General features: G+C 39.2%; 1 protein-coding gene across 5 annotated transcripts in view; it reads left to right on the top strand.

Annotated features, from left to right (window-relative positions):
- NECTIN3 (nectin cell adhesion molecule 3) overlaps positions 1-24917 on the top strand; it is a 116341-nt gene that overhangs the window by 53351 nt on the left and 38073 nt on the right. For 2 of the 5 annotated variants that reach the window (XM_074972718.1, XM_074972709.1), the window contains exon 5: positions 6085-6236. In XM_074972718.1, the coding sequence (XP_074828819.1) occupies positions 6085-6236 (152 nt within the window). Of the gene's footprint in view, positions 1-6084; positions 6237-12495; positions 12636-16264; positions 19143-23380; positions 23520-24917 lie in introns of those variants that run through there. The other 3 variants (XR_012641999.1, XM_074972700.1, XM_074972691.1) reach the window with 3 other exon arrangements.

The raw sequence follows: 24917 nt of genomic DNA, 5'->3' as shown, positions 1-24917 counted from the left end.
TTCTCCAGAATCGGACGAAAAAGGGAAAGTCACCACCTCGATCTGGGTCCCAAGAGACCTCCTGTCCAAACACAGATATTGCTGAGGCTCCCTTTCCTTCAGTACTGTGACTACAGTAGCATACCTAGAAGTCAATTTAGAGAGCTTCTGACACTGGCATCTGACTCCGGCTTCATTTTGACATTCGGAGGCAGAGTCCTTATTGGTACAGTCTTCCATAGCCAGAAGTGCAAACTGTGCCATACCTATTCTGGTGCTGCATCCGGCACCACCCCATATGCTTACTCCTGAGAAAACACATCCAGACGTCCTGGTACTGTCCAGGCTCCTATCTCACAAAGACGTCCGAATCCTCAGAGAGCCCGAATCACCATTAAGAGGTACTGAGAGGCATTCCTCACTGGTACCAACTCATTTCTCTGAGCTTGCTTACCCTCCTTCCTTTTCTTTGATGGTGACTCACCCTCTGGTACCAACACCTTCCCCATGCAGGCTCTTTGAGAGAGACCTCAAATGGTACTGTTACAAGATTTTCTGGAACTGCCTCACCAGCCTCTTTCTAACCCCAATATTTATGCATGTGCAGGTCTCCTTCTGGGCCCCGTACCAGTCTGACCATCAGTACCTACACCATTTTCCTCCCCATTTGGATAACATCATTTGACTCAGGTGTCTGTATGAGGTTCCTCCACCTTCCAGCCCTTCTCCCTAGAAACTGACATTTGAAGAAGGAGCTCATAGCAAGAAATACACCAATTACCATAGCAAGGAAAACGTTGGGATCTTGCATTATTCCTTTATGCCTCATCACAGTGAGCTTGCTGGAACCCATGGGCTGCTTATGTCAACCCTTGTTACATAGGGTACTATCTCAAGAATTCGCTTCAGGAACATCAGCGAGTACATCTAGGTTGTGCCCCACAACCTAGATGTACAACCTAGATGTTCCTCTACAGCAGGAACCAGTGGAAGAGGAAGAAACTTCACCTTCCTTCAAATCCTCCTCATCAGATGAGGGTCATGCCTACCTCAGCATCCTGTGCTAGTGACTTTAAGGCCTTTCAAGAATCCATGAAAAGGATAGCAGACACCTTGCAAGTCCTGGTAAAGGAGATTTGGATTTCCTGAAACTCCTTGTTGGATAACCTACATTCACCTCAGGGCAAGACAATCTTGCCCTATCTGTGAAACTTTGCTTATTCTATTCTGTGGCAAACAGAGTGTGGTGAACTCCAGCCACTGTTGCACTTCCATATGGATGAGGCTACAAAAATTATTACATCCCTCCCAGAGGCTCAGTATTTATTCTCTCAGCTCTCTGGTGGTCAAGGCTACTAACGAATGGAACAGACAGCATTAGTCCTATTCAATGCCATCGGACAAGGAGCTAAAATGATTGGATCTGCTGGGTCATAAGAGCTGCTACTTGGCCTCCTGGTAGTTCAGAGTGGCCTGTTATCAAGCCCTGATGGCTAAGGGTACGTCTTCACTACCCGCTGAATCGGTGGGTAGTGATCGATATCGTGTCTAGACGAAATGTGATAGAATCGATCCCCGAATCGACGCCTATACACCACCTTGGCAGGAGGAGTAAGCGGAGTCGATGGGGTTGACTCGGCGCTGTAAGGATGGCCAGGTAAGTCGAACTACGCCAATCGCGTAGCTGAAGGTGCATATCTTAGTTCGAACACCTCTGCCCCCCCAGTGTAGCCCAGGCCTAAATGTGACTTCAGTTTATTAAAAATTTTCATCTTGTTGAATATGTGCCTCAGGAGCAGAGAGAGAAATTTCAGGCCCTCATTACAGAGGGTCAAACAATTGCCAAGGCATCTCTCCAGGCTTTGTGCAATTGTCAGTTGCATCTAATGTTCTATGGTTATGGCAGCCAAGCTTCCTGAATGTAGTCTTCAGGCCTCCCCTGGGAGGTACAAAATACTATAGAGGACCTTCATTTTGAGGGCCCTCAAATTGTTGAGTGACAACCTGGATGGGTCCCTCCATTCTCTGAAGAACTACTGTGTGACACTAAGTTCTCCAGGCATCTATATACCTGCGAATAAAGAAAATACAGCAGGTTACAGACAGCTCAGCAATTTTGCCTAGTCCACTACCAGCCCATGAGAATAGCTGAACATCCTCGTGCGCGCGCGCACACACACACATAGAAGAAACCCAGATTCCCTAAGAAAGTGGTTTCCCCTGCAGCAACCTCCCAGTCAGTGACATATTCAAAATGTATGTTTCAACCCATTGGTTGACCGTGGTAAACTACTTCTTGCTGTGGAACTTATATTGCACTTATTCCCCTCGTACCTTTATGGGGATTCCCTCTCCTATTATCTATCTTCCTGGGAGCTCATCACTTTGGCCAGATGGATCCTAGAAGCAATTTTCACAGGCTTCTCCATCCAGTCCAGCTCCTTACCACCCCATTCCTCGCTAGGGACCCTTCTCACAAAGAGGAAAAAATTCCTCCTGGCTCTGGGGGAAATTGAACCTGTCCCATCAGAGAGAGGATCCTCTTTTATCAGGATAGAATTCTCTTGGTATTTTCTTGTCCAGAAGAAAAATGAGGGGTTGGGGGAGGAGACCAGTTCTGGACCTCAGGACTTAAACTACTTCTGTCCGCTCCTTATAGTTCAGAGTATGACCCTAGGAACAATAATTCCCTCTCTCTGGGAGGCTTTATTCCTTCAACCTTCAGGATTCTTGTTTCCATGTCGCCATTTATCCCTCACACAAGCAGTTCCTATGCTTTGTGGTATGCAAGGACCACCTTGCCATACAAAGGTTCTGCACTGCAAAATGTATCAAGAATCTATTCAACCTCTTCTCTCCTATCCAGGAACTAACACCAGCATGGGACCTCATTTTGAGTTCTCAATGCTTCGAGGAAACCTCAATTCGAACCTATGGGGAGTTCCCTCCTTCATTTGGCCCTTAAGACCTTATTCCTCGTAACCATTACTTCAGCCAGGAGCGTAAGAGCTTGGAACCTTGATGGTGGACGCACCAAATACAGTGCTCTACCAAGATGAGGTGACTTACTTCGTAAATCTCCTGCTTAACATGCAATTCAGAAGAGATTAACTTGCCGGCATTTACCGCAAGCTTCACTCTTATAGAGAAGAAGTGAGCCACCATACACTTGGCTTTTACCTTGACAGGAGTAGGCCCTTTTGGGTTTTCCCTAGACTTTTCATCTCTGTTGCAGAAAGAATGAAAGGGGACATCTGATATGGACTCAGTCTGTCCAAATGTGTTGTAGGTTGCATCCTCTCATGCTATGAAGTTTGATTGTTAATCCACCCTCCTCCCCTGAGAGTTATTGAGTCCTGGTGGAATGAGCAATCTAGCCCCTTTCAAATGTACACCCATTTCAGACATTCGCAGGGTAGCCACCTGGTCTTTGTCACCCATGTTTTACCAGCATTACACTCCTTCATGCCTGCCTCCATGACTGACATGGGCTTTGATGTACTGTGATCCATACTGAATCCACTTCCTTGTCACCCTGCTCCATGATGGGAGTCTGCTGACATGGTGCACCCATAGGGACGCTATTCAGGTAATCTCTCCTCCGTCTTTACCTTGTATAGTAACTGGAGTTCTTCCAGACATATGTCCCTAAGGGTGTGCCACAACCCACTGTCCTTCCCCTCTGCCGTGGAGCCTTTCTTGAAACATTAGTGGTTGAGAAGAAGCTGCACTAGCATTGGGTATGCCCCTCTCTATATCTATTCTTGAATCAAGGCACAAGGGTGTTTAGGGTTCACATGTGGATCCATACACTGCTGACTGAAAACTCTTATCAAGAGAGCAAGGGTGTGTGCATATCCTGATGTGGAGCACGCATGGAGGGGAGGAGGGCACCTTTTGAAGAACTCCAGTTACTGTACAAGGTAATTAATGTCTCCTCCTTTTTTGGTTAGTTGTAACTCCTCTATGCCCTGAAACCATCTGATTCCTTAATTAGCAGTGAAGGATCATTTAAAGGTGCCCCTAAACAAAAATCTCTCAGCACATTAACAAAAAACAGTTGGCAGAGCAATACCTGTGAAATCGTACAGGCTGTTCAAGATACAAATGAATTAGTGTAAGCACTACATTGAATGCTGCAGATATACTCAGCTCTTCCTCTTCCACGCATTTGAGTTGTAGGCCCTTGATAGTAGTCCCTATCTCTTCCTCTACAGATATCAGTGCGGAAGATAGGCATTTCCACTTGAATCAGCCTTGCCTGTACTAACAAGATAAGGAGCTGTAGGTGGTCCTTTGGGCTTTGTAACTTTGTTTCTACAAAGATTTTCTTAAAATATTGCTCCCTAGTCAAAACTTCCAGATAAATCACGATACATAAATTCAGGTCTTATTAAGCCCAAATGTATTCTCCTGACTTTGCGTCTCAGACTTCCAGTAATGGCAATTTGAAGGACTGAATTAGTTAACTTGTCCTATTGGCAGTAAAACCATATTGTTACTAGTAAGAAGTCTTTTTTTATTAAAAATTTGACAGAACTTTGCTTTAGTTTCAGGCCACATCATTCCTTAACTTAATTCCACTGACATGATTTGGAGCTAAACCGGTGATTAAGTTGGTCTGTTTTAAGATTGCTCATTCTTGTAACAGTCTTTGGAAAACGTGTCCATCAATCCTTATCTCAAAAGAGGGAAGATGATTTGTTTACAGCCTATAAACCTGCAGAAGAGCACAAAAGACTACTTCTCAGGGCATTCTGCGCCAAGAAATTCTGCACACAATATTTTAAAATTATTCAAATTTTATTTGTCAAATAAATGTGGAGGCTCCAGCATGACATGGGGAGCACAGGCCACTGGCTGATGGAAGATCACTGTGCAACTCCACCGCAACACCATCTTCCCTCTGCCCCCCCTTCCCCCCACCCCCCCCAGGACATGGACTCAGCCGTGAGGCTTCACCCAACTGTGACATAGTGTGCCGCAGAAACACCCCAGGTCCCTGCCCCTGTGTGCCAGGTGCACCAGGTGTGGGCAGGCAGGATCCAGGTGTGGAGGGAATTAGCCCCACACAGAACCCTCTCAACCCACACACTATCTGGGTGCGGGAGGCTTAGTGGGGGATCTGGGTGCGGGGGGGGATCTGGATGCACAGGGGCTTGTTAATGGAACTCTGCAGGAGGGTCCAGGTGAAGGTGGTTGGGGCTCAGTGTGTGTGGGGGGAGGAGGGCCTCAGTGTGTGATTTCAGATGCTGGGGGAGTGGGGCTCAGTGGGATAGGGATCCAGGTGCAGCTGGTTGGGGCTTCATAGGGTGGGATCTGGGTGTGGGTGGGTTGTTGGGGTGGTCCAGGTGCAGGGGGAGTTGGGCTAGTCGGGAGGGTTCTGGATAATAAGGGGGTCTGGATGCACGGGGGTTGGGTGGATGGGGGAGTAGCTCCTTGTACAGCGATCCCTCCCTCTGCAGCTGAGGAGCGATGGGTTCAAGAAGTACGGGGGGGCGGTAGTGGGAGAGGAGGAATTGGCAGAGCTTCCCACAGCAGGGGGGAGAAATCTGGGGGTGGATCTGACATGACCCCAGATACCGTGCAGGGGAAGAGGAAATCCCGTCCTCTTTAGCCCAGCCGGGACTAGCAGCTGAGCCTGGCACAGGGTAGGAGCCACCAGCTGGGTCTTCCCCAGTCCTGCCCTGTGCCCCACAGTGATTTACCTCTCTGCTGGCTGCCCTGGGCACCCCATACATACTGTTGGGGAGGGTCGCATGACTGCTCTTAGGGCTTCCCTTTGCTTCCCCCATCAGAAAGGCATTTTTCAGCGGGGAAACAAAGAAATCTACGGGGGACTTAAATTCTGCGCAAGTGCAGTGGGGCAGAATTCTCCCAGGAGTAAAAGACTCAAAATAAACAAATTGACTTGACATTGACATTGTTTTTTAACTGAAAGGGCTTTAATAAATATAACAAAATAATTGCATTCCACAGAGGCAAGCTATTGTAAACATAAAATAATTATAGTTGGAACCTTTTTAGATAATACATTTTGCATTTAAATTTTATTGTGTAATTTCTGAGAATGCTTAAACTGCCTCCAAATATTGTCTAATTCAGGTTGGATGGACAATGGCCTGAAGGTTTAATATCTTCAAATAATACTCTGCATTTCAACAGTCCATTGACTTACAATTATACTGGGACTTATGTCTGTAAGGTGACCAATTCCCTTGGACAAAGAAGTGATCAAAAGACGATCTACATATTAGGTGAGTTGTTTCTCCCTTCCCTTCCTAAACATGCTTTGTTAAAATACTGTCAGAAATTGGACTAGGTGTCTAGTTGAATGTGGTGTTTTTTAGCCATGTTATATATCAGGTTACCTAAAACTCAGTCTTTGATTAAAGGAAATATAAAACTGGGAAGGACAAATGGAAATAAACATTAGCCCCTTGAAATAGTATCAGTACTAGTTGGGTAATCTCATTGTTCTGTCATGTATGCTGTCTGTAAATCGTAGTACTTAAAAGGACCACAGTAGTGTCTGAGACTATATACCAGCCCTAAGTGATGGTAATAAAGATAAGGAAGTAACCTCTGCCACCGCCTAAGAGCAAGTGTTTCCCTCCCTCTGATGAAGACAGCATTATTGACAACATCTATGCTACCTAATTTGAGATCAGTTGACAAATGGAAGAGATTTTAGCTGGTAAGGAGTTAAATAAAATTGAAGAGTTGAGGGTGGGGGGAAGAAATGTTCTAAAACCCAACTTAGAACACTTTCCTGAGGGAGTCTGGTTTTATTCCTTTATCCTTAGGTGAGCTGGTCAGAATAACAGTGACGCTTCTCACTGCTCATACGCTCCTACAGAGCAAGCATAAAGCTCATTACAGGGGGCAGAAATGGTTAGAGCACATTGCTCCACCTGCCCCTTCCTGTCTGTGTGGTGCTCTCTTGTGGGTGGGGTATTGCCACAGTTGTTGGCGGACTTTCAGTTAGTATTTAAATTAGGAAAGCACTTATTACAGTGCTGGCTATGGTAAAGAATCTCAGTAGCAGACAGAAGTGCCACGTTATCATAGTACATGTTCCTTTGAGTATAGCAGCATATTGAAAGGGTACCATGTCTTATTGAAGATCATATGTAGTAGCCTCAATAGTGGAGCTGAGACCTAACATCATTATATTACCATGATGATGGGGGTAAACTAAGTGGAATTACTTAATTGAAACATTTGCATCTATTGATAAAATTAACGGGTGGTAGCAGCATTCAGAACATTAACTATAAATTCATTATATTCTTTCTACGGTCTCGAGGGCCAATCTTCATGGTAAGGTCTGAATCCATTCTTACCTCAGTAGCTACTATCCTGGTGGCATTGTAGCTAGGGAAAACTACTGATTCAGCCTGTAGACCACTGAGAGCGAGAAGTAAAGTAAGTGCCTCTTTGGCTATTGGAGCGGAAAATTTATCTTTCTTAAATGCTGTGAAAGGAGAATGCAGTTGAGCAAGATGGCACCAAACAATCTACAGATAAAACTTTTGAAGTCGCACCCTCTGTATACCAATTACTTACTTGAGTAGGCTTCACTACTTCATAGCAGCATGGCACATGCTGGTATATCTCAGAGCTGGTTGACTGTAATCGAATGGGAGGGAAAGGTGAGCAATATTGAACTCAGTACACCTTCACTTGGTTTGGGGAGAATTCAGACAATACTGTCAAAGGTGGAATTTCAATATTTTTAACTAAATTTGTATGAACACTATACAAAATATTGCAGTATTTAAAAAAAAAAAAAAACCCTGAAAATAACACTTGAAGAAGTTCATAAGTATGTATATACAATTCTGTGACCTAAAAATAAATTTGTCCTAAGTGTCAGTATCTTCATGAGGTTAAATCACCTGTAAATTGTTCTGTGATTCTCTGCTTTTTTTGTCTTAGTTGAACTGTTATCAGAGTAGCAGCCATGTTAGTCTGTATCCGCAAAAAGAACAGGAGTACTTGTGGCACCTTAGAGACTAACAAATTTATTGGAGCAAAAGCTTTTGTGAGCTACAGCTCACTTCATCGGATGCATTCAGTGAGCTGTAGCTCACAAAAGCTTTTGCTCCAATAAATTTGTTAGTCTCTAAGGTGCCACAAGTACTCCTTTTCTTTGAACTGTTATGTTACTGAAGAAAGCTAATGCTTAATTGTAAAGGTTGACTAAGCTCTGGTCTATGCGAATAGCATAGCTGAAGTCAGCGTATCATAGGCCGACTTACCTGGCCGTGAGGATGGCGGCGAGTCGACTGATGCCGCTCCCCCATCGACTCCACTTTCGGGAGCTGGAGTTCTGGAGTCGAAGGGGAGCGCAGCGCGTTTGGGGATCAGTTTATTGCATCTAGACGAGACATGGTAAATTGATTCCCCTATAGATCTGGTGGGTAATGATTACCTGCCCTAAGAAGCTTTGGAGAAACTCTACAAAACCTATTTAAGGTTTTTAAAGCTTCCTGGGTATTTTAAATCAAATCATTTTAAACAGAGATGGTTATTTGTTAAAATAGTAGTTCAGAACTATTTTAGTCCTGGAGCATTGATGACAAGAACACCTAACATATATGAATGGGAATGATAATCCTTAAACCTGTTCAGTTGCGTATTAACTATTGCAGAAGAAATCAGCTGGAACTAAACATACAAGGTTTATAAAGGAAAATATTTTTACTTAATTAAAAGCATTGATATTTTAGAGTTACTGATGCTTTCTGATCATGATTTTTGTAGTAACTTTTTATTTTAAGCTTTTCTGTTAACCTACTTTAATGGCATAAAAAACATTTAAAAAATTACTTTACCTATAGCACTTTAGGTTACTGAAGATGAAAACTCTTGAAAAATTGAAATGGTTTTGTATTCAGGTGAATCTTTGCATTTGATCGATAAAACAAACAGCTCACTTATACTACATATCTCTCCGTTATGAATACAAATTTTTGTCCTGTTAGCAGCATTGCAGGAAAGATGAAACTTGAACTTTTTAAAACAGTACACTAAAACAAAGTTGTTGCAAAATCTTCAACTGCTTGATGATCCCCATTAAGTGTGAATCAGTCTATGATTACAGCATTTAATTACACAAAACTCAACTATGACAAGATATGTGCAATGATATTTGAACTAAAAGCAGTTCAGCAGTACCTCTTGGCCAGTTAAGCTGTCCTAAACTTAAGTCCAGTGTTGTCTTTTGAGCTCACATGTCACCAGTTAATACTGGATATCATGGGGAAAAAGCCACATGTGAACCACTCTTAGTCTAGGAAATTAGTTACTTCAGTAGTATAGTAAAAATTTAAAAAACAAAGAAAACCCAAAACTTTTTATAATAGACTATTGACAGTATCTTGGTCTATATATGGGAAGAATAGCTAAATCCAGAAGGAACAAATGTATTCAGAAATGCAACATGAAAACAAATTAATTCCAACCTGAAAGCATGGCTTGATTTTCCATTCTTAAAACAGACACGGGTTATCCTTTCAGTCTCTCCACTTACTGGCTTTTGTAAACATATTACAGAAGGCTCAAGAGCAAATCTTACAATAGGTTTTCTGACTATTTCAAATGTGAACATGAAACCACTAAAAGTATCCATTAAAATTGGGCTGTTGTAAAGAGGGGAAAACTTATTGATACCTACTGTTTCATAATTTTTTTTGTAAATTTTAAAAAGCAATTTTATTTGCTGTTACAGATTATAATACATAGAATTTGAACATTTAAATATAGTTGATCTTGAAAAACTAGTTACTATGGTTTTTAACAAACGGATTGCATCTGTTGTTAACACACACTGAGCATAATGTGGCTGCAGTCTTTGTAAAGTGAAATAACCGCAAATATAAAATTACTTTGCTCCCCTTTTTCTATTTCAAAGATAACAAGGGTTCTTAGACTTTTTTCCACTAAAAGTCAGTATTAAGATAACTGAAATAGCTTAAGATATAAATAGTTAATATGCCTGTCCAAAGCTTCCAACTGATTATCAAAGAAACTTTTAAAATTTCAACAGTGCATACCAGTCTGGAAGAATGGTCAGAAAAACTTGCCAGCCAGTCATTAATCTGTAGGTAAACAGTCATAATGATGGTGAGCTAAGGAAAAGGACACCTTAGTCGCTTGTCCAAAAAAAAAAAAAAAAAAAGTAGTAATATCTAAACTGAAATTTGCAAGGTTGTTGAGCTAAAAGAAATTGCTTGGGTGCTAATGTATATGATTGCAAATATACATTCTAAGATAAATTGAGGTAGATACAATTGTCAATAGAACGATTAAGTCCTGTTTGTCAACTTCTGTAAACTAAAAATTTCATTCAAAAATAAACTTAATAAATAAGAAAAGTAAAAACCAAATTGAACATCAAGTTAATCTGTTTCTGTGCAGTTTCCTAACAGAGGAGGATAAAAAGGATTTGGAAATGAGCTTAAAGTTGATGAGGAATTTTACCTGATCACATACCTAGCACTAAAATGCCATAATGTGTGGAGGGGAAGGGGGGGTGTCCTTTTTTTTGTTTTTGCTTTTGTGGTTAGATACAGTAAAGAGCTCATAGCAGAAACAATGTCTAGTGCTGCACAGCTTCTCCTTCACACAAATGAATAATGCCTTTGAGCTGGAATTCAGAGGCAGTCCACTGTTGCTGGAGGCTCCAGAACTGAAGCCTCCCTTTAGACTCAGGCCACCAGAAATTATGCAGCTTTTGCTGGAACTCATCTTGTCCCATCCACTTGGTTTACACTTTTGATTTTTGTCAACTTCTAGCAGTGGTCTCTCTCTCTCTCTCTCTCTCTCCCCCCCCCCCCCTCAGATTAGAGATAACTAGAGTAGTAAGGGTGTAGTTTTCTGGTTTCTCCAGTACAGCATCTATCTAGCAAGTTCCTTCTGCTCCCACCACAACTATTAGGAATAGCTCTGCAAGCCTGGAGCAAAGTCTAAGAGGTCCGACTTTTCTGGAAGATCAGAGGGCAAGCTATGTCCTGCTTCTATAAGCCACCAACCCTTTTAATGGGAGGGTGTGGTGATTTGAGTTGGACAAGCTGGGTGGGAGTCTTGACTCCTGTCTGAAGTCACAGCTCTTCCGCAGCAAGGCTTTCTCAGGGTCATGGAACCCCTCTCAGCCTACTCATGGAGGTAAGTCATGCAAATTTGAGAGGCTATGGGTTGCAAAAGTACAGAAGTAAGCATCCCCTTCACAAGGCAGCAACTCTAAAGCTTCAAACATAAGATAAGAGATTTCAGGTGCTAGCAAAGGGATTTGACCCAAGGATTTCCAGTGCCTTGGGTCATAGTCCAAGCTGCACAGGAAAATTCAGAACAGACTTGGCCAACCATCAGAGCATAGTATCCTAAGAAACTAGACATCAGAGAAAGTATATCCCTCAGAGTCTCTAATGCAGAGTTGCTAACTACCATGTACTCCCGGCAAACTACAAGCCTTGTTAGGGGATTAACTCTTCTCATTAACAGACAAGGTCTCCTAACAAATATCAGGAGCAGCTTAGATCCTCCATGACTAAAGGGCAGCTCACCGCTACAGTGGTGCTCTGGGCAGCATTGGATACAGTGGATTTGGCAGCTAGGAGCATGGTAACTGCAGTGACATGAGATGGTGGTCCTGACTTCAGATGGTAGATATCCCTTCTGAGGTCCAAACAACTATAGAAAAAACTGCCATTTCAAGGAAATGAGCTCTTCAGCATGATCACAGATGAGGCAATGCACTTAAAAGAAATTGGAGAGCAACAGTCCTTTCTCTAGGGCTTTATGTATATCCCAGCTTACGCATATAAACTTCAAATGCCTCAGTCCTCTTTCAGATAATAGTCCCCTGACTGTGGCCTGTATCGCTCCAGAGCCATCTAGGGAATACCAGTGACTCAATCCATGATGGTCATTCATCATCATCTTGACAGACCATAGTTGTATTGTGAAGCCCGAAGGCCCCGGCATTTTGATTGAAGTGAGATGTACAGCGTTCTTGTAGGCAAAACGATAATCATTTGCTTTAGTTGGCATGTCAAGTGTCTGGGAAATGATTCATGGAATGAAACCAGACTTCTTGTACAAGGACATCAGGTGACATTGTGGGAAGTGAGTGAGCTTCAGCTGCGGAAGATCTGCAAAGTAGGTTTTGATTACATTGGAGGCGTCCTTTGGTAGGAAGATGCAATTGGGTTAGTTCCTGGATAATTCCTTAAACTATATAAAGCTTTTGCTTTATATCGTGGGTAGGAGGGAAGTGTGCTTCTTCCTAGTCCATTTCAAAATTTGCTTCTCACCCACCACCCCATTTCTTTGAATCACTGCTTACTACCTTTTGTTTTGTTATGAGGAGAGAAGCTATGCAGCAGAATGAGAAATGAGTGTTACATGATCTTCTTTCTGTTAGCAGCTTGTCTCCTTATTCAGCCCACCCTGATAGTCTAATAAGAAATGGAATTTTTTCTGGAGAGACTTAACCTTATTTACCTTAAGGTTACCATCTGATTGCTGTTAATTGGTTGTTGGAGTGTTCCTACAGCTCTGGAAGAAATCTTCTAGTGGCTTGAGTTGAAGGGTGCAGCTTAATCCTGGAGTCTAAAGCAACAACTTTGGATCATTTCAGAATTCCACAGGTGAGAGGCATTATCTGTTTTAAATGAGGAGAGAAGCTGCTAACAGAAAATTATCAGGGCAGAAATTTCTCATTCTTGAAAGACAAATTACATATTGAACAGAAACAATAATACTCCAGTATAAGCATTCAGCTGAAGGGTGCTTATTTGGGGTACTAGACTGTAAAGTAGGAGAAGCACAAGTAAGTGGGTTGAGGCAGATCATTAGCTTTATATAAAATTAACTGTATTACTTCCTTAGTTAGCATGTGCTGAAGTGGAAATAAAAGTTAAAGAAGCTCTTAGGCCAGCAGTTCTCAACCAGGGGTACATAGAGGTCTTTCAGGGGATACATTAACTCGTCTAGATATTTGCCTAGCTTTATAACAGACTACATAAAGCACACCTAGCAAAGTCAGTACAGACTAAAATTTCATACAGACAATGACTTGTTTATGCTGCTCTATATACTATACACTGAAATGCAAGTACAATATTTATATTCCAACTGATTTCTTTTATAATGATATGGTAAAAATGAAAAAGCAAGCAATTACTCAGTAATAGTGTGCTATGGCATTTTGCAATTTTATGTCTGATTTTTTGTAAGCAGTTTTGAAATTAGGTGAAACTTGGGGTATGCAAGACAAATCAGACCTTTGAAAGGAGTACAGTAGTCTGGAAAGCTTGAGAGCTGCTGTCTTAAGCCAAATTTTGTCGAAATGGACTAATTTGTGTGTGTCAATTTTCAGGTGCCCAATATCAAACACTGTTTCACTGGGTTGGGTATGAGATACTTTCCTGGAAATGAGATGTCTGAAGTTCACTAACAAAAAAAACAATAGTGCTACTTGCTTCTGGAAGTTTTGGCCTTGAGCTGTTATAGCAGCAACAATGGAGAAATTCTGGCCTTGACATTTGGTAGTTGAGGGAGGAAGGCTGTACCTTTATTTCAAAAAAAGTTAAATTTAAAGGGACATTTAAAGACAGAGTTCAATGTTAGAAAATACTAGAGAAGCATTAATAGCTGTTGCTTGTTAAGAGTATGAATGATCAGGTCTCCAAAATAAGTGTTCTGGATTATATTTTCTAGAGACTTGAACATACAGAAATGAAAACTGGGGCAATAATCCTATTCTAATTGACATTTTAAGATAGCTGCTACTTGCAATCCTTTTAGACAGTCTGGTTGTAGAATATAACACAAACTTGTCGACAGTATTACATATTCAAATTAATCTCACTAGTTCAGGTTTTCAACTAAGAAATTTTTTTAGAACCATTAACATTGTATAAATCAATTTAAGCAAAAAATCTGCAGTTGACACTGGTTTTACTTGATGGCAATTGGAAAATGCTTTCCAGGAAGCAAGCATTGCTTAGTTCTGAACACAAATGGAAGAATTTAAGGGATGAAACTTCAGAAAACAGTTCTCTCTGGTGAGGAGAACTAAGGAAGGATTATAGCACTAGCTTTTATTTCTTAAATCTTGAATTTGCTACCATTACCTGGTTCTGATGCCATCTGAAGTGTTGTAGATATGCATCTAACCTTTATTTCTTTAATATAACAAATAGTTGTCAGCCTTGATTTGGGGGTTGGGGGGGAAATTGATTTCAGTCTCTGCCCTTAAATCTAAGGATGATGATCCTGGTAAATTGGGGTTGTTCATCCTTTTCCCTTTATAGGATGAAACAAAGCTTTTTTTTTCACTTCAGGTTGAACTTCTGGATCACTAAAATCATAATCTGAATTCCCTTCATTACTTTAGTGCATCTTCTCTCCTTTCTTATCCTAAATTCACTTAATTTTATATATAGATGTGTTAACAAATCACTATGGGCCACAGTTTGTTGCTTTCAAAAGATTTTTTACAAAACTAGCAGTAAATACATTGAACAGAACTTGGCAACATAAGTAAATCATTATGTGACACAATACATGAAATGCAGATGAAGAAATCAATTGCAGTAAGTATTGTGTGCATTGAAAAGATAAATTACTCAATGTAGTATAAGAATTTTATAACCAATTCTACACAATTGTTAGTGTTACCTATTTTTAAAAAATTGAAAAACATTGCTCAACAAGAGCCTGTAAACATTGCATTTGTCAGAGGCACTGAATTTTTTTGTATCTTACTTCTAGTTTTGTTCAGTTACTACCATTTCAGGCTGAGTAGCTTAAATGCTACTTTAACCATTCTCATTAGTTTCACTATTGGTGTTTAGTTGCCTCATTAGTAACAAACAGTGTTAAGAGTGAGTTAAAGATAGCTTGATACTTGGGTATCTATTGTGTAAGCAGGTTTTTTAATCTCTCTAAAATGTAAACTGAAGTCATGAGTCAAAATTTTTCAGTTTTAAAAACTCTTGGATGAATTAAGCTTGCAGCTGGTGATAAGCTACTAATTCATACAGCATTTAAGAAATTATACTTAGTATATTTGATTTTTCAATTTAAGAGATCGTGAAGTCACTTCATTTTAAACCACTTGCAGATATTAGGCAGTCTTATATGACTCCAGGCGCTTCTTACATATAGAAGCATGTACATCGCCAGTTGACTTCGAAACTCAAAAGAGAAAAGGTCTCGTACAATCCCAGTAGCAGATTTTATAAGTGATGGTTCAGTGCATACTCTTGAGAGAGCAAGATAAAACTCAGAATGTATGTCATTATGAAGGAGACAGGGAACTTAAGGGGAAAAAAATTAAAATTTGCTTAAAAACGAGTTAAATCAATCGACATTCTGGAAATGTACTATTTATTACATATTGCAAAAAACTATTTTCAGTGACTTTCTTCAACTGGTTTCTGTAGACTATTTATTTTTCTAAAACAGTGATTATCAAATATAAAGTTGCATTGTTACACTGACATCATTCTCTTAAAAGGAAATTCATAACTAGAGAACTGCATAACATAATTAACTTTGAGTTCCTTCACCATTCCCCACTTAGGCTGTTGAGGTTCTATTAACACAGCCAATGTTTTGGGGAGAATAATTAAAATCAATAGCTTACTTTCTGCTAACTTAGCACACAATGTATAGTTTTTCATTCTTTAAGAGTTTGTTTCAATGCATTGAAAAATTTCAAAATTTACTAAAAGTTTAAGTTAAAAGTGAAGACACTATTTGTCCTTCGCCAATATTAATTTTTCAACCATTTCTTACCTTTTGGTTGAGGAATTGGTTAATGGTTGGTTTTGTTTTGTTTTTTTGCAGTAGATAATATCCTCCATGGATGAGATAAAACTGGTTGGAAATAGTAAACTCTAAAACCTACATAAACTGAAAGGAACTTCTCCATTCTTTCAGGAGAATTAATGGTTACTTTAAAGTTTGACAGTGATTGCTTTTGTGCCACAAAAGCAGTTCCCCACTCTGCTTATCGTATAGCGCAAAATGAATACACAGAAGCCAATTCAGAATTAGTTGGAAAACTATAATCTGTATTGCAAAAGTACTTGATAATTGCTCAGACTTCTTAGAAATTTAAGAATGAAAAACTATTGTCTGTTAGTAGAGAACCACATATTTACATGTTCATCAACTTGGCTTTCTTATAAACCCTCTACTGATTTAGCTTGCATTGACATTCTTTGCCTTTTCTGTGTCTTGTCTACCCCATTCCTCTTTCCATTAGATCCTCCTACTACTACTACACGGCCACCCACGGTTCCATGGCATCCTTCAACTGATGGCATCACAGGTTTAGCAACAGAACCAAAACTAATACATTTTCCAACATCAACCTTGCCAGCAATGCAGGAAGACAGTTGGGGTACCATCATCGCTAGTGCAGTGGGTGGGGCTCTCTTTCTGATACTTGTAAGTGTTTTGGTTGGAATTATCTGCTATAGGAGAAGACGGACGTTCCGTGGTGACTACTTTGCTAAGAACTACATTCCACCATCAGATATGCAAAAAGAGTCTCAAATAGATGTTCTCCAGTCAGATGATGTGGATTCTTACCCTGACAGTCTAAAAAAAGAAATAAAACATCCAGTGAACAGTCTAATATCAAAAGATTATTTAGAAGACCCAGACAAACCAGAATGGAACAATGTAGACAATATTAACAGGTACCAAGAACGGTATGAAAGACCAATGGATTATTATGAAGGAGGAACACTGGGAATGAAGTACATGGGTGGCGAATGTTATGATGACAATGAAGAAGACTTTGTGTCACATGTAGATGGCTCAGTAATATCCCGGAAGGAGTGGTATGTGTAGTAACCACTGATACCTTAACTTGATTCATACAGTTCCATTCATTAGTTGATCACTTTCAGGTTGTTTATATTTTTACTTGAGGAAAAACAAGTTGATTTTCAAGCTTTTGATATTGTAAAATTCTGGGTTAAATGTATCTGAGCTGCTTTATGATTTTTCAATGCTGTACTACTGTCTTTGAAAATATTGGAATTTTGATGCATAATGCTTTATTCGTCTACTGCACATGTAAGAACCAAGTGCTAAATTAAAGTTACCATACAAGGTTAGAGTTAAAAAGCAACTGTCTTGGCTTTGTGATTTAAAAACAGTTTACCTGAGACTATGATCACGTATAATCTTGGTTAAGCACATGTGTTTTTTTATATATATACATTTTAGACAAAAACGAGTGAATTAGTCTCAGAGCTGAAGTTTATCGAAGGTAAATTCAATTCTTAAAAGTAATTTTTACTATACAAAAACATGGATTTGCTTAAATCTGTTTTTTCAAAGGTATATTATTCTTTTCTACACAAAAATGAATACCTCTTTGTTTTAATGAGCCTTCCTGTAATACGATGTGCATAGTTAGTGGTAACTTTGTAAAGAAAACATGTTGCATTGAAAAAGTTAGAATTCTCGGTGAAGGAGTTTTGGAGGAGAAACAATGAAGATATGGAAAGTTTTGTCTTGTAGTTGACTTTTGAGAACCCTTTTTTTACACTACAGTTCATTTTCAAAAAGTACTATACAGTCTATGTACAGAATTAGTCAGTTATAGTCCTGTTCTTCACGTGAGATCAAAAACTGATTCTCCATCTTAAAAAGAGAGAATTTTCAACTAGAAATAAGATGATGTCTGGTAAGTTTTTTTTTTTTTCACTGGGGATTGGGAAATACAAGGAGTTAATTTAGCTAAGATATATATGTTTAAGACTCTAGCAGAATACAGCGTAACATGGTGTGCAGAACATAAAAGGTAAAGGGCAAATTTTTACAATGCTTTGTGATTACATCATTGCTTTTAAGAGTTGAGCATACTTTTTTTAAAAATGCATATTTATGAAAAGGGGTTAACGTAAAAAAAGTGCTATTTAAAATAAAGCAAGTAGGGTAATAAATATTGCTATTTAATGCTGTTGGAAAAATAATTTGTACAAGCACACTGTGGAATCCCCAGAACAACAGTTGTATGTATTACTCAGTTGGGTTTGTTTGTATTGCATTGGTTTGCTTTGTTACAAATAAACAAGTGGAACTGTTGACTAAAACAGTAAACAGTCTTGTAGCTAGGAGAAGCAGATGGTTACTAGAAATGAAATTGCATGCTTGGAAGTCAATTTCTTCAAGAACTGGAATAACCTTGCTTCTTATTCAGTAGTAGGTTCACTACCTCAGCTTTGCAAATGAATAGAATGGAATCTGAATGAAGTTAATTCAGATAATCTAGTTTGACAGCAGTTAACTGTTTATCACCTCTAATTTTTACAATTTCTGTGGTGAAATCATATTTTAAGCTCTCAACTTGACATGCATTCATGAGTTTAAAAACTCTTACCCAGAAAAACTTGCCTTAATGTTGAAGTCCAGAAATGAAAAAAAAAAACTTGGGAGAGAGGGGAGATTGCCACACAAATAAAAATTTAACAAGCTTGGACCAGAATTTTAAGAATACTTAACGGCTACTTCTTTGAATGTTTCCTTTAATAGTAAAAGCACTGCAAAATGACAGAGTATTTAGAGCTTTATAACAAATACAGCATCTGCATTAGACTTTTGACGGTAGTCTGTGATTCCAAATGACTGCATGTCTTCAAAAATGAAGGGTAGACTAGTAAATTCATATACAGATTAAAACTGTTTCCTAAGGCTAGTTAGGCTCATAGTTGAGAGCTATGTGATGTGTATTAAATTAATTGACCAAAGTCTCAACTTAGCACAATAGCAAAGGGGTCTGTGCTCAGGTGTAAACTCATGCAAATGAGTTCTCATAACACACAAGGGTCTACTCCAAAGCCCACTGAAGTAACTGGATCAGATTCTATATATAGAACTTCTTGTTGTCTCTGAGAGATAATTTAACTTAGAGTTTACAGTTAATGTTCTCTTATGTCCATGTGAGATAATTTATTTGGGCCTTCTGTAGGTTTTGGTTTTTGTAACAAGTTGAGATTTAGAGATGAGTATTTCCTAAATTCTTAAGTGTTCTTCACCATCTTAAATTATTAAACTTGGAGGAGTTAAAAATTTTAACCTGAAGAGGTTGGTGGTAGAGTTAAGACTCCAAAAGAGTTGCAGTGTTTCCTACTTGATGTATGTTTGCTGTAAATAGAGAATTGATTGTAAGTATGAATAGCTGTTGTGTGAAATAAACATCTGCTGTTAAATTGAGTTCTTGAATACAGGTAGTGTGCAGAACTGATTTGAAAGACATGAAATAACGAGCTAAAGCTCACACCCAAATATATGTACATTAAGTGTAAAGGTTTTTTGGGGGAAATGGAGTTCAGCAATCAGCCTTCAACTAGAATTGTTTCAGTATCACTAGTGCTTTGAAAATTATTTCTAAATATTTAACTGCCTTTCAAAATAGCATATAGAGAAACTTAAGCAATTAGCATGGCTGATATTTAAGGACAATTCTACCTTTATTAACGGTATGTTAATCACTTAAAATTAATGACTTCATTCATTTCAGTTAAGAAAACAGTTAACATAACGTTTATTAAGTATTTGGACACATTACCTTCGTGTAAGCAAAAGCTGTTCCTTTGATGACATAACTCATTCTGACAGAAGTTATGACTCAACAAAATTACTGCCCAGTCCAATGTAATGGAGTTTGTTATTCTGGATTTGCCTCTGAGACTCGTCTTGCTGTCTTCTTTTGCTGAACTGACTAGACAGTTTGGGAGGTGTCTTCTGCCATACATATTCCTCATCAGCACACTGACTACCAACAATCCCCTGGAAAATAGATCACTTTATTTTTTCCAGGAGTTTTGAGTCTAGAATGGAGGGAAGCTCTAGGAACAAGCTTGCTTAGCACTGCAGATGACCCTGTGATTACCACCTTCCCAGTCTTATGTATTCAGCGGTTCCTTACCTGCCACTCTATCCACTGATCTGTTGCCTCCCACGTTGTTGTGAGAGAGATTGGGACTAACACCAGGGAGTTCAGTGTGGTAATAGTAGCAATTAAAGCAATACTTGCTCTCTTCACCTGAGTCAACATGACTCCATGACAAGCCACTCCACGTATCTGACATATGCTTGTGGATGCTCTTAAGAAAAGCAGGATCAGTTAGTGAACCAGTAGTGCCAAAGTGTAAGATGAAACAAAGCCTCACACTCTGTAAGATGAAACAAAGCCTGCAAATATACGAAGCCTGAAAAATACTCCCTCAATGAAGTCATATTCACATCGTTCAAATGGTTACTTTTACTCCAAGGGATTAAAAAGCAGTAGCCTGTATTTTTTTTTTCCTTCCACCTGCAGTCTTTCAGCCCCAGTGGCTATGATCTTTACTAGACAACTTAAAGCAGTGAGGAGAAGAAAAAACAGATTCCTCCTTGAAAGGCCAACTCCAGGAGAAGGTCAAATCCCAGTCCAAGACATGTACAGTACAATTTTTTAGGCACGTTAAGTGTGTCTTTGGAAATCTTCCCATCAGATAGCTTTCTTCCAAAAAGGATAATAGTTGAAGACTTACTGCTTGTGAAGTTGACATATTGCACTGTACTAATATCTTGGATAACCTCTGGCATGAGTTCAGTCATGTCAATTTGGTAGGGTTCGTCTTCAATAATTAGGTTTTTTATCTTGTCACTGACAGCAAAAATAGCTAGGAGACTAAACTAAAAACTATTAATGGCTATGCTGTTATCCTTTCTTGGCCAAGACTACCTTATTGTGGCCAATTCTGCATGGGTGTCAGTCAAACCTTGAATTTCAAGTACCATATTGATCAGAGCTATGGAGGTTTTTAGTGCCTGAAGCTGGACTCGTAACAGAACTTGGGTCCTTAGGCTTTCTAGAGATGGTACTCTTCATGTAGGGCTGGCTAAAATACTTAGCTTGGTGACTGTTGCTCTATGATTTCTTATGCAAAGAATTCTATAGTCTGATAAGCATTTCAGCAATAGCATCTTACTTTCTCTTGCTGAAGTCCTTGGTTCCATCCTAGTGCTTGTCAGTCCCATTAGAATTTGCGTCTCGCTGTTGCCTGATTCTACAACACATTTAAAAATAGACTCTTAGCCTTAGAATGTTGCCTTGGAGTTTGCAGAAACAGTCCACTCATATGGGTGAATGAGGACCGAACCATTAGACCAGTATCTTACTATGGGAGTTTGGGTTGGGGGAGTAACTGTTAAAAGCTAATTAGAGCCTTGAAGGTTAAGATAAACCTTGAGATAAAAATAATGATCCTTTTGTAGTATGAAATAGTACTTATTCCTGGCAGTCATTGAGCTACCCGTAGACTTTACAGGTGGAGAACCTGAGGAGGGGACAGAATTGAGATGAAAAGTAGGTATTGACTGAATAGCTAAAAGGTGAGGAAAATGAGGATGAAGCAAAAGATTAACAGGGTGTCTTAGTTTGGGGTTCACAAGCTAGAAGCAGTAGACACCCATGTGTGCACTCCCAGGCAAGTACGCAAAATTGTACACAGGTAATAATATATGGGATGCAAAGCCAGGTCTTACATAGCGATAGAGCTTGAAGCTAAACAGGTGGTCTGGGAAACTGGAATGAAAGCTTGCATATCCTAGTCTGCCCAAGGCTGTACAAAGCCAGTGGGATAGCAGATGGCCAGAATGTGAAATGCCAGATTGTCACAGCTTCACGTGTTTGACAGTTGAAGTTCAAAAGCATGCGTGGTATCCACAGCTTCAGATGGATTAGTACCTGCACATGAGTTGGCTGCTTGGCTCTGTGCACAACAACAAAATCAAACTGACAAGCTCTGTTTCTGAAGTACTGTTCTGTTGCATTCTAGACATACTGCCATTTAAACTTGGCTTTTAGTATATTGTGAATGTGCCCAGGTCACTTGTGGTTAGAAGAGGCACGTAGCAGAGGGAACCTCAGGCTTGAAGTAGAAAATGAAGCCCCATGCCTTGGGAGGAAATTAATCTGGATTGTACCATTGTGACTTTCAGTGTGGTAGGCTGTTTTTTATAATATGAAGCTTATGCATATGGAGAGAGGTGACCTATCATTTGTAGAAAATAAGTGACTGGCAGTCTTTTTGTGAGAGATAAGGAGACAAACTTGAGACAATGATCTGTAAAATACAGCTGCATCAGACGTTTTTTTTTATAGCCTTAACTACACTGTAAGTGTAAATTGTGCCATAAAATTCTATGGTGTGGAATACTGGAAAGACCTTCCTATGGGGAGTGTAGTCTGGCCAATTGAAATTAATCCACTCTCGCTGATGGAAAAAGGGCGTGTTTTCATGATTAAAAACAACCAACCCCCCACCTAACATTTCTGTAGCAGAGGATACAAAGTCTTTTTAACTTCACATTTAGCTATATTTTACTGTTAAATTTTGAATTCCTGTCCCTTTCCCTCTAAAGTCCATGGAAGTTGTTTTTCAACTGTGTGATACTTTGATTTGCTTACTGTGAGGATGATGAATAATTATCGAACTTGTGCAAAATCACCGGTTTGCACAAGGCAACGTGTTTGCAACTGAGAGAGCTTCCATTTGAAGCTTCCAACCACATTTAAAATACTTGGGGGGGGGGGGGGGGGGGAGATGAGTACAACTGTAGCACTTATGACATTTTTATATCAGACTCAATAGTTTCAAGTATTTGAAATTAAAATCAGCAGTGATGTAGCTATGGTCAGTTGTCACAAAGTACTTATTTTTTATATTGTTGGGGGTCACTTGAAATCTCAAAGGAAATTTTCTAGAAGTCTGGTTAGAGTAGCAGTTTGTTAAAACTTGGTCAAAATAAGACATGCACTGAAAATTTTTAATGCTTTCTAAAAGCGTTAGGTCTTGGAGAGGACATGGTATTAAGCGTGGTTTTGGTAAGTGTTAACTTATTAGTATTTTTGCATGTTGCATTTTGCAGCCTGTTTCACTTTTTTTCTTTAAAACTAATTTGCTTGGTCCCAGTTTTTGCAATTCTCAATGGTTTTTTTTAAAAAAGCTGTCACCTGAGTATATTGCACTGTCTCTTTAAGTTTGAAATAGTAATAAAAAGCATGCTGTTACTGTATTGTTTTCTTCACTGATTTTTATTAATCTCAAAGGCTTAAAATAGAGAGCTAGTTTATTCATAAACTGCCTTTTCTTTATATCCACAAACTAGCTTGTTAAGTAGAGTTAATGAGATCTGGGCAGCTGGCATTGATTACGAAGACTTTGAAAGAACATCTTACACTATAAAAACGGCTTTTGCATGATGATGCAGGTAGATATAGTTTCCAAAATGTCGCTTAAATGACTAGCTTTGTGAGGATGGAAAACACAAAATAATACCCAAAAAGGATAATCTGTGGTGCATTACATTACAGATGTGCCATTTAAGCAGACATCTTCTGTAGCTGTAGCGGGGGCTGTAATTGGAGCAGTTCTTGCTCTCTTTATCATTACCATCTTTGTGACAGTACTACTGACTCCAAGGAAAAAAAGGCCATCCTACCTTGACAAAGTGTAAGTATCTTAATTTCCTAAATTAGAAGCAATAAGCATGAAGTTTTTGGCTGTATTTATAGTTACTTCGTAAGAAACAAAACTTTAGTGTGTACTACAGACGGTCTCTGAACCCAAAAGTGGTGTTGAGAAATTGAACATTGCGGAATCACCAGGATTTATAAAACAAAAAAACAAGCATAGTTAAACCAAGTGTGTTAAGTGTCTTTCCCCTAGAAAAGCATAGCTGTTTCGAAGGCAAAAAAGGGTTTTCATTTTTTAAAGTGCCCTAGTACACAATACTCTTAACATCTGTTAAAACTAAAATATGAAAGACTAGAGAAGCAATTAGTCATACACAAAACACAACAAATAAAAAAATCAAAGAATTAGCGTACCTAATAATAAATAACATTTATCCCCCACCCACAAGCATACAACTTACTATTGCCACAGCTACCTAGCAAATGACAAATCTCAAACTTACCTTGAGTCACCTTTCTGCACATTCATTTATCAGGTTTTTTCTCCAACAGTAGAAATTATGGATGTTTGGTGTAGTAACTTGTTCTAGTAGTAGATAGGTAAGTGCAAAAATTGTGTGCAGAATGGCAGTTAAAGGGTGATAACTGTCATCTCTAGGAGGGGCTGAGTTAAGGTTGCCTAGTTTGAAGTTAAGAAACCTCCCCACCTCCAGGTGACAGTTACATGTTTTCTGAAATAACAGCACTGAAGGAGCAGTGTCATAGTTAGATTAAAACTACATCCCCTGAGATCATGTACTTGAAATGAGGAAAAACCAGCTTTTAGGCTGAAAATTTCATATTCTTGACATTTTAGTACATGGTTAAAATGTGGTCCAACCTGTTGTTGGGAGTAATTTTTACAAGCTCTTATATACTTGGGAGCTTTGCTCATATGGTGGTGAAACCACTTGTCCTGGGAGTAGTCCTAAATTGGGAAAAAAATGCTTACAAGGATTTGATTGTGCCCTTCAATAGAACAAATATAGCTGGTAATTGAACAGACACATATCCTTAAACATCGAGGTACTCTGAAGATACCTTGGTGGGGGGGGGAATCAGTTCTTCGTCAGTGTTACAGCAAACAAGTACTGGAAAAACTCACTTTAAATGCCTACTCCACAAATTAGTTGCCTATGCTTTTTTACATGAACTCCTTTTAAAGATGATAAAGCAGTAATGGATTAAAAAATGCTTCAGGACACTGTTTTAGTAAATTGAAGTAAATTGCATAAGCATACTACCTTAGTATTTCAAGCAACGTATAATCTGTTAGTGTTTTTAAAACATTTGTTGCCAGTTAACATAACAATGGTTACCTCAGACATAATAAAGACAGCTTTTGGTTTAGGAGTTGATAGAAATCTAGCAAAGCCTAAAAGGAGGGACAAGGTCC

Source organism: Natator depressus, chromosome 1, assembly GCF_965152275.1.
Source record: "Natator depressus isolate rNatDep1 chromosome 1, rNatDep2.hap1, whole genome shotgun sequence".
Classification (NCBI taxonomy): domain Eukaryota; kingdom Metazoa; phylum Chordata; order Testudines; family Cheloniidae; genus Natator; species Natator depressus.
Note: the sequence above shows the minus strand (reverse complement) of the source record. Positions and strands in the feature narration are given on the sequence as shown.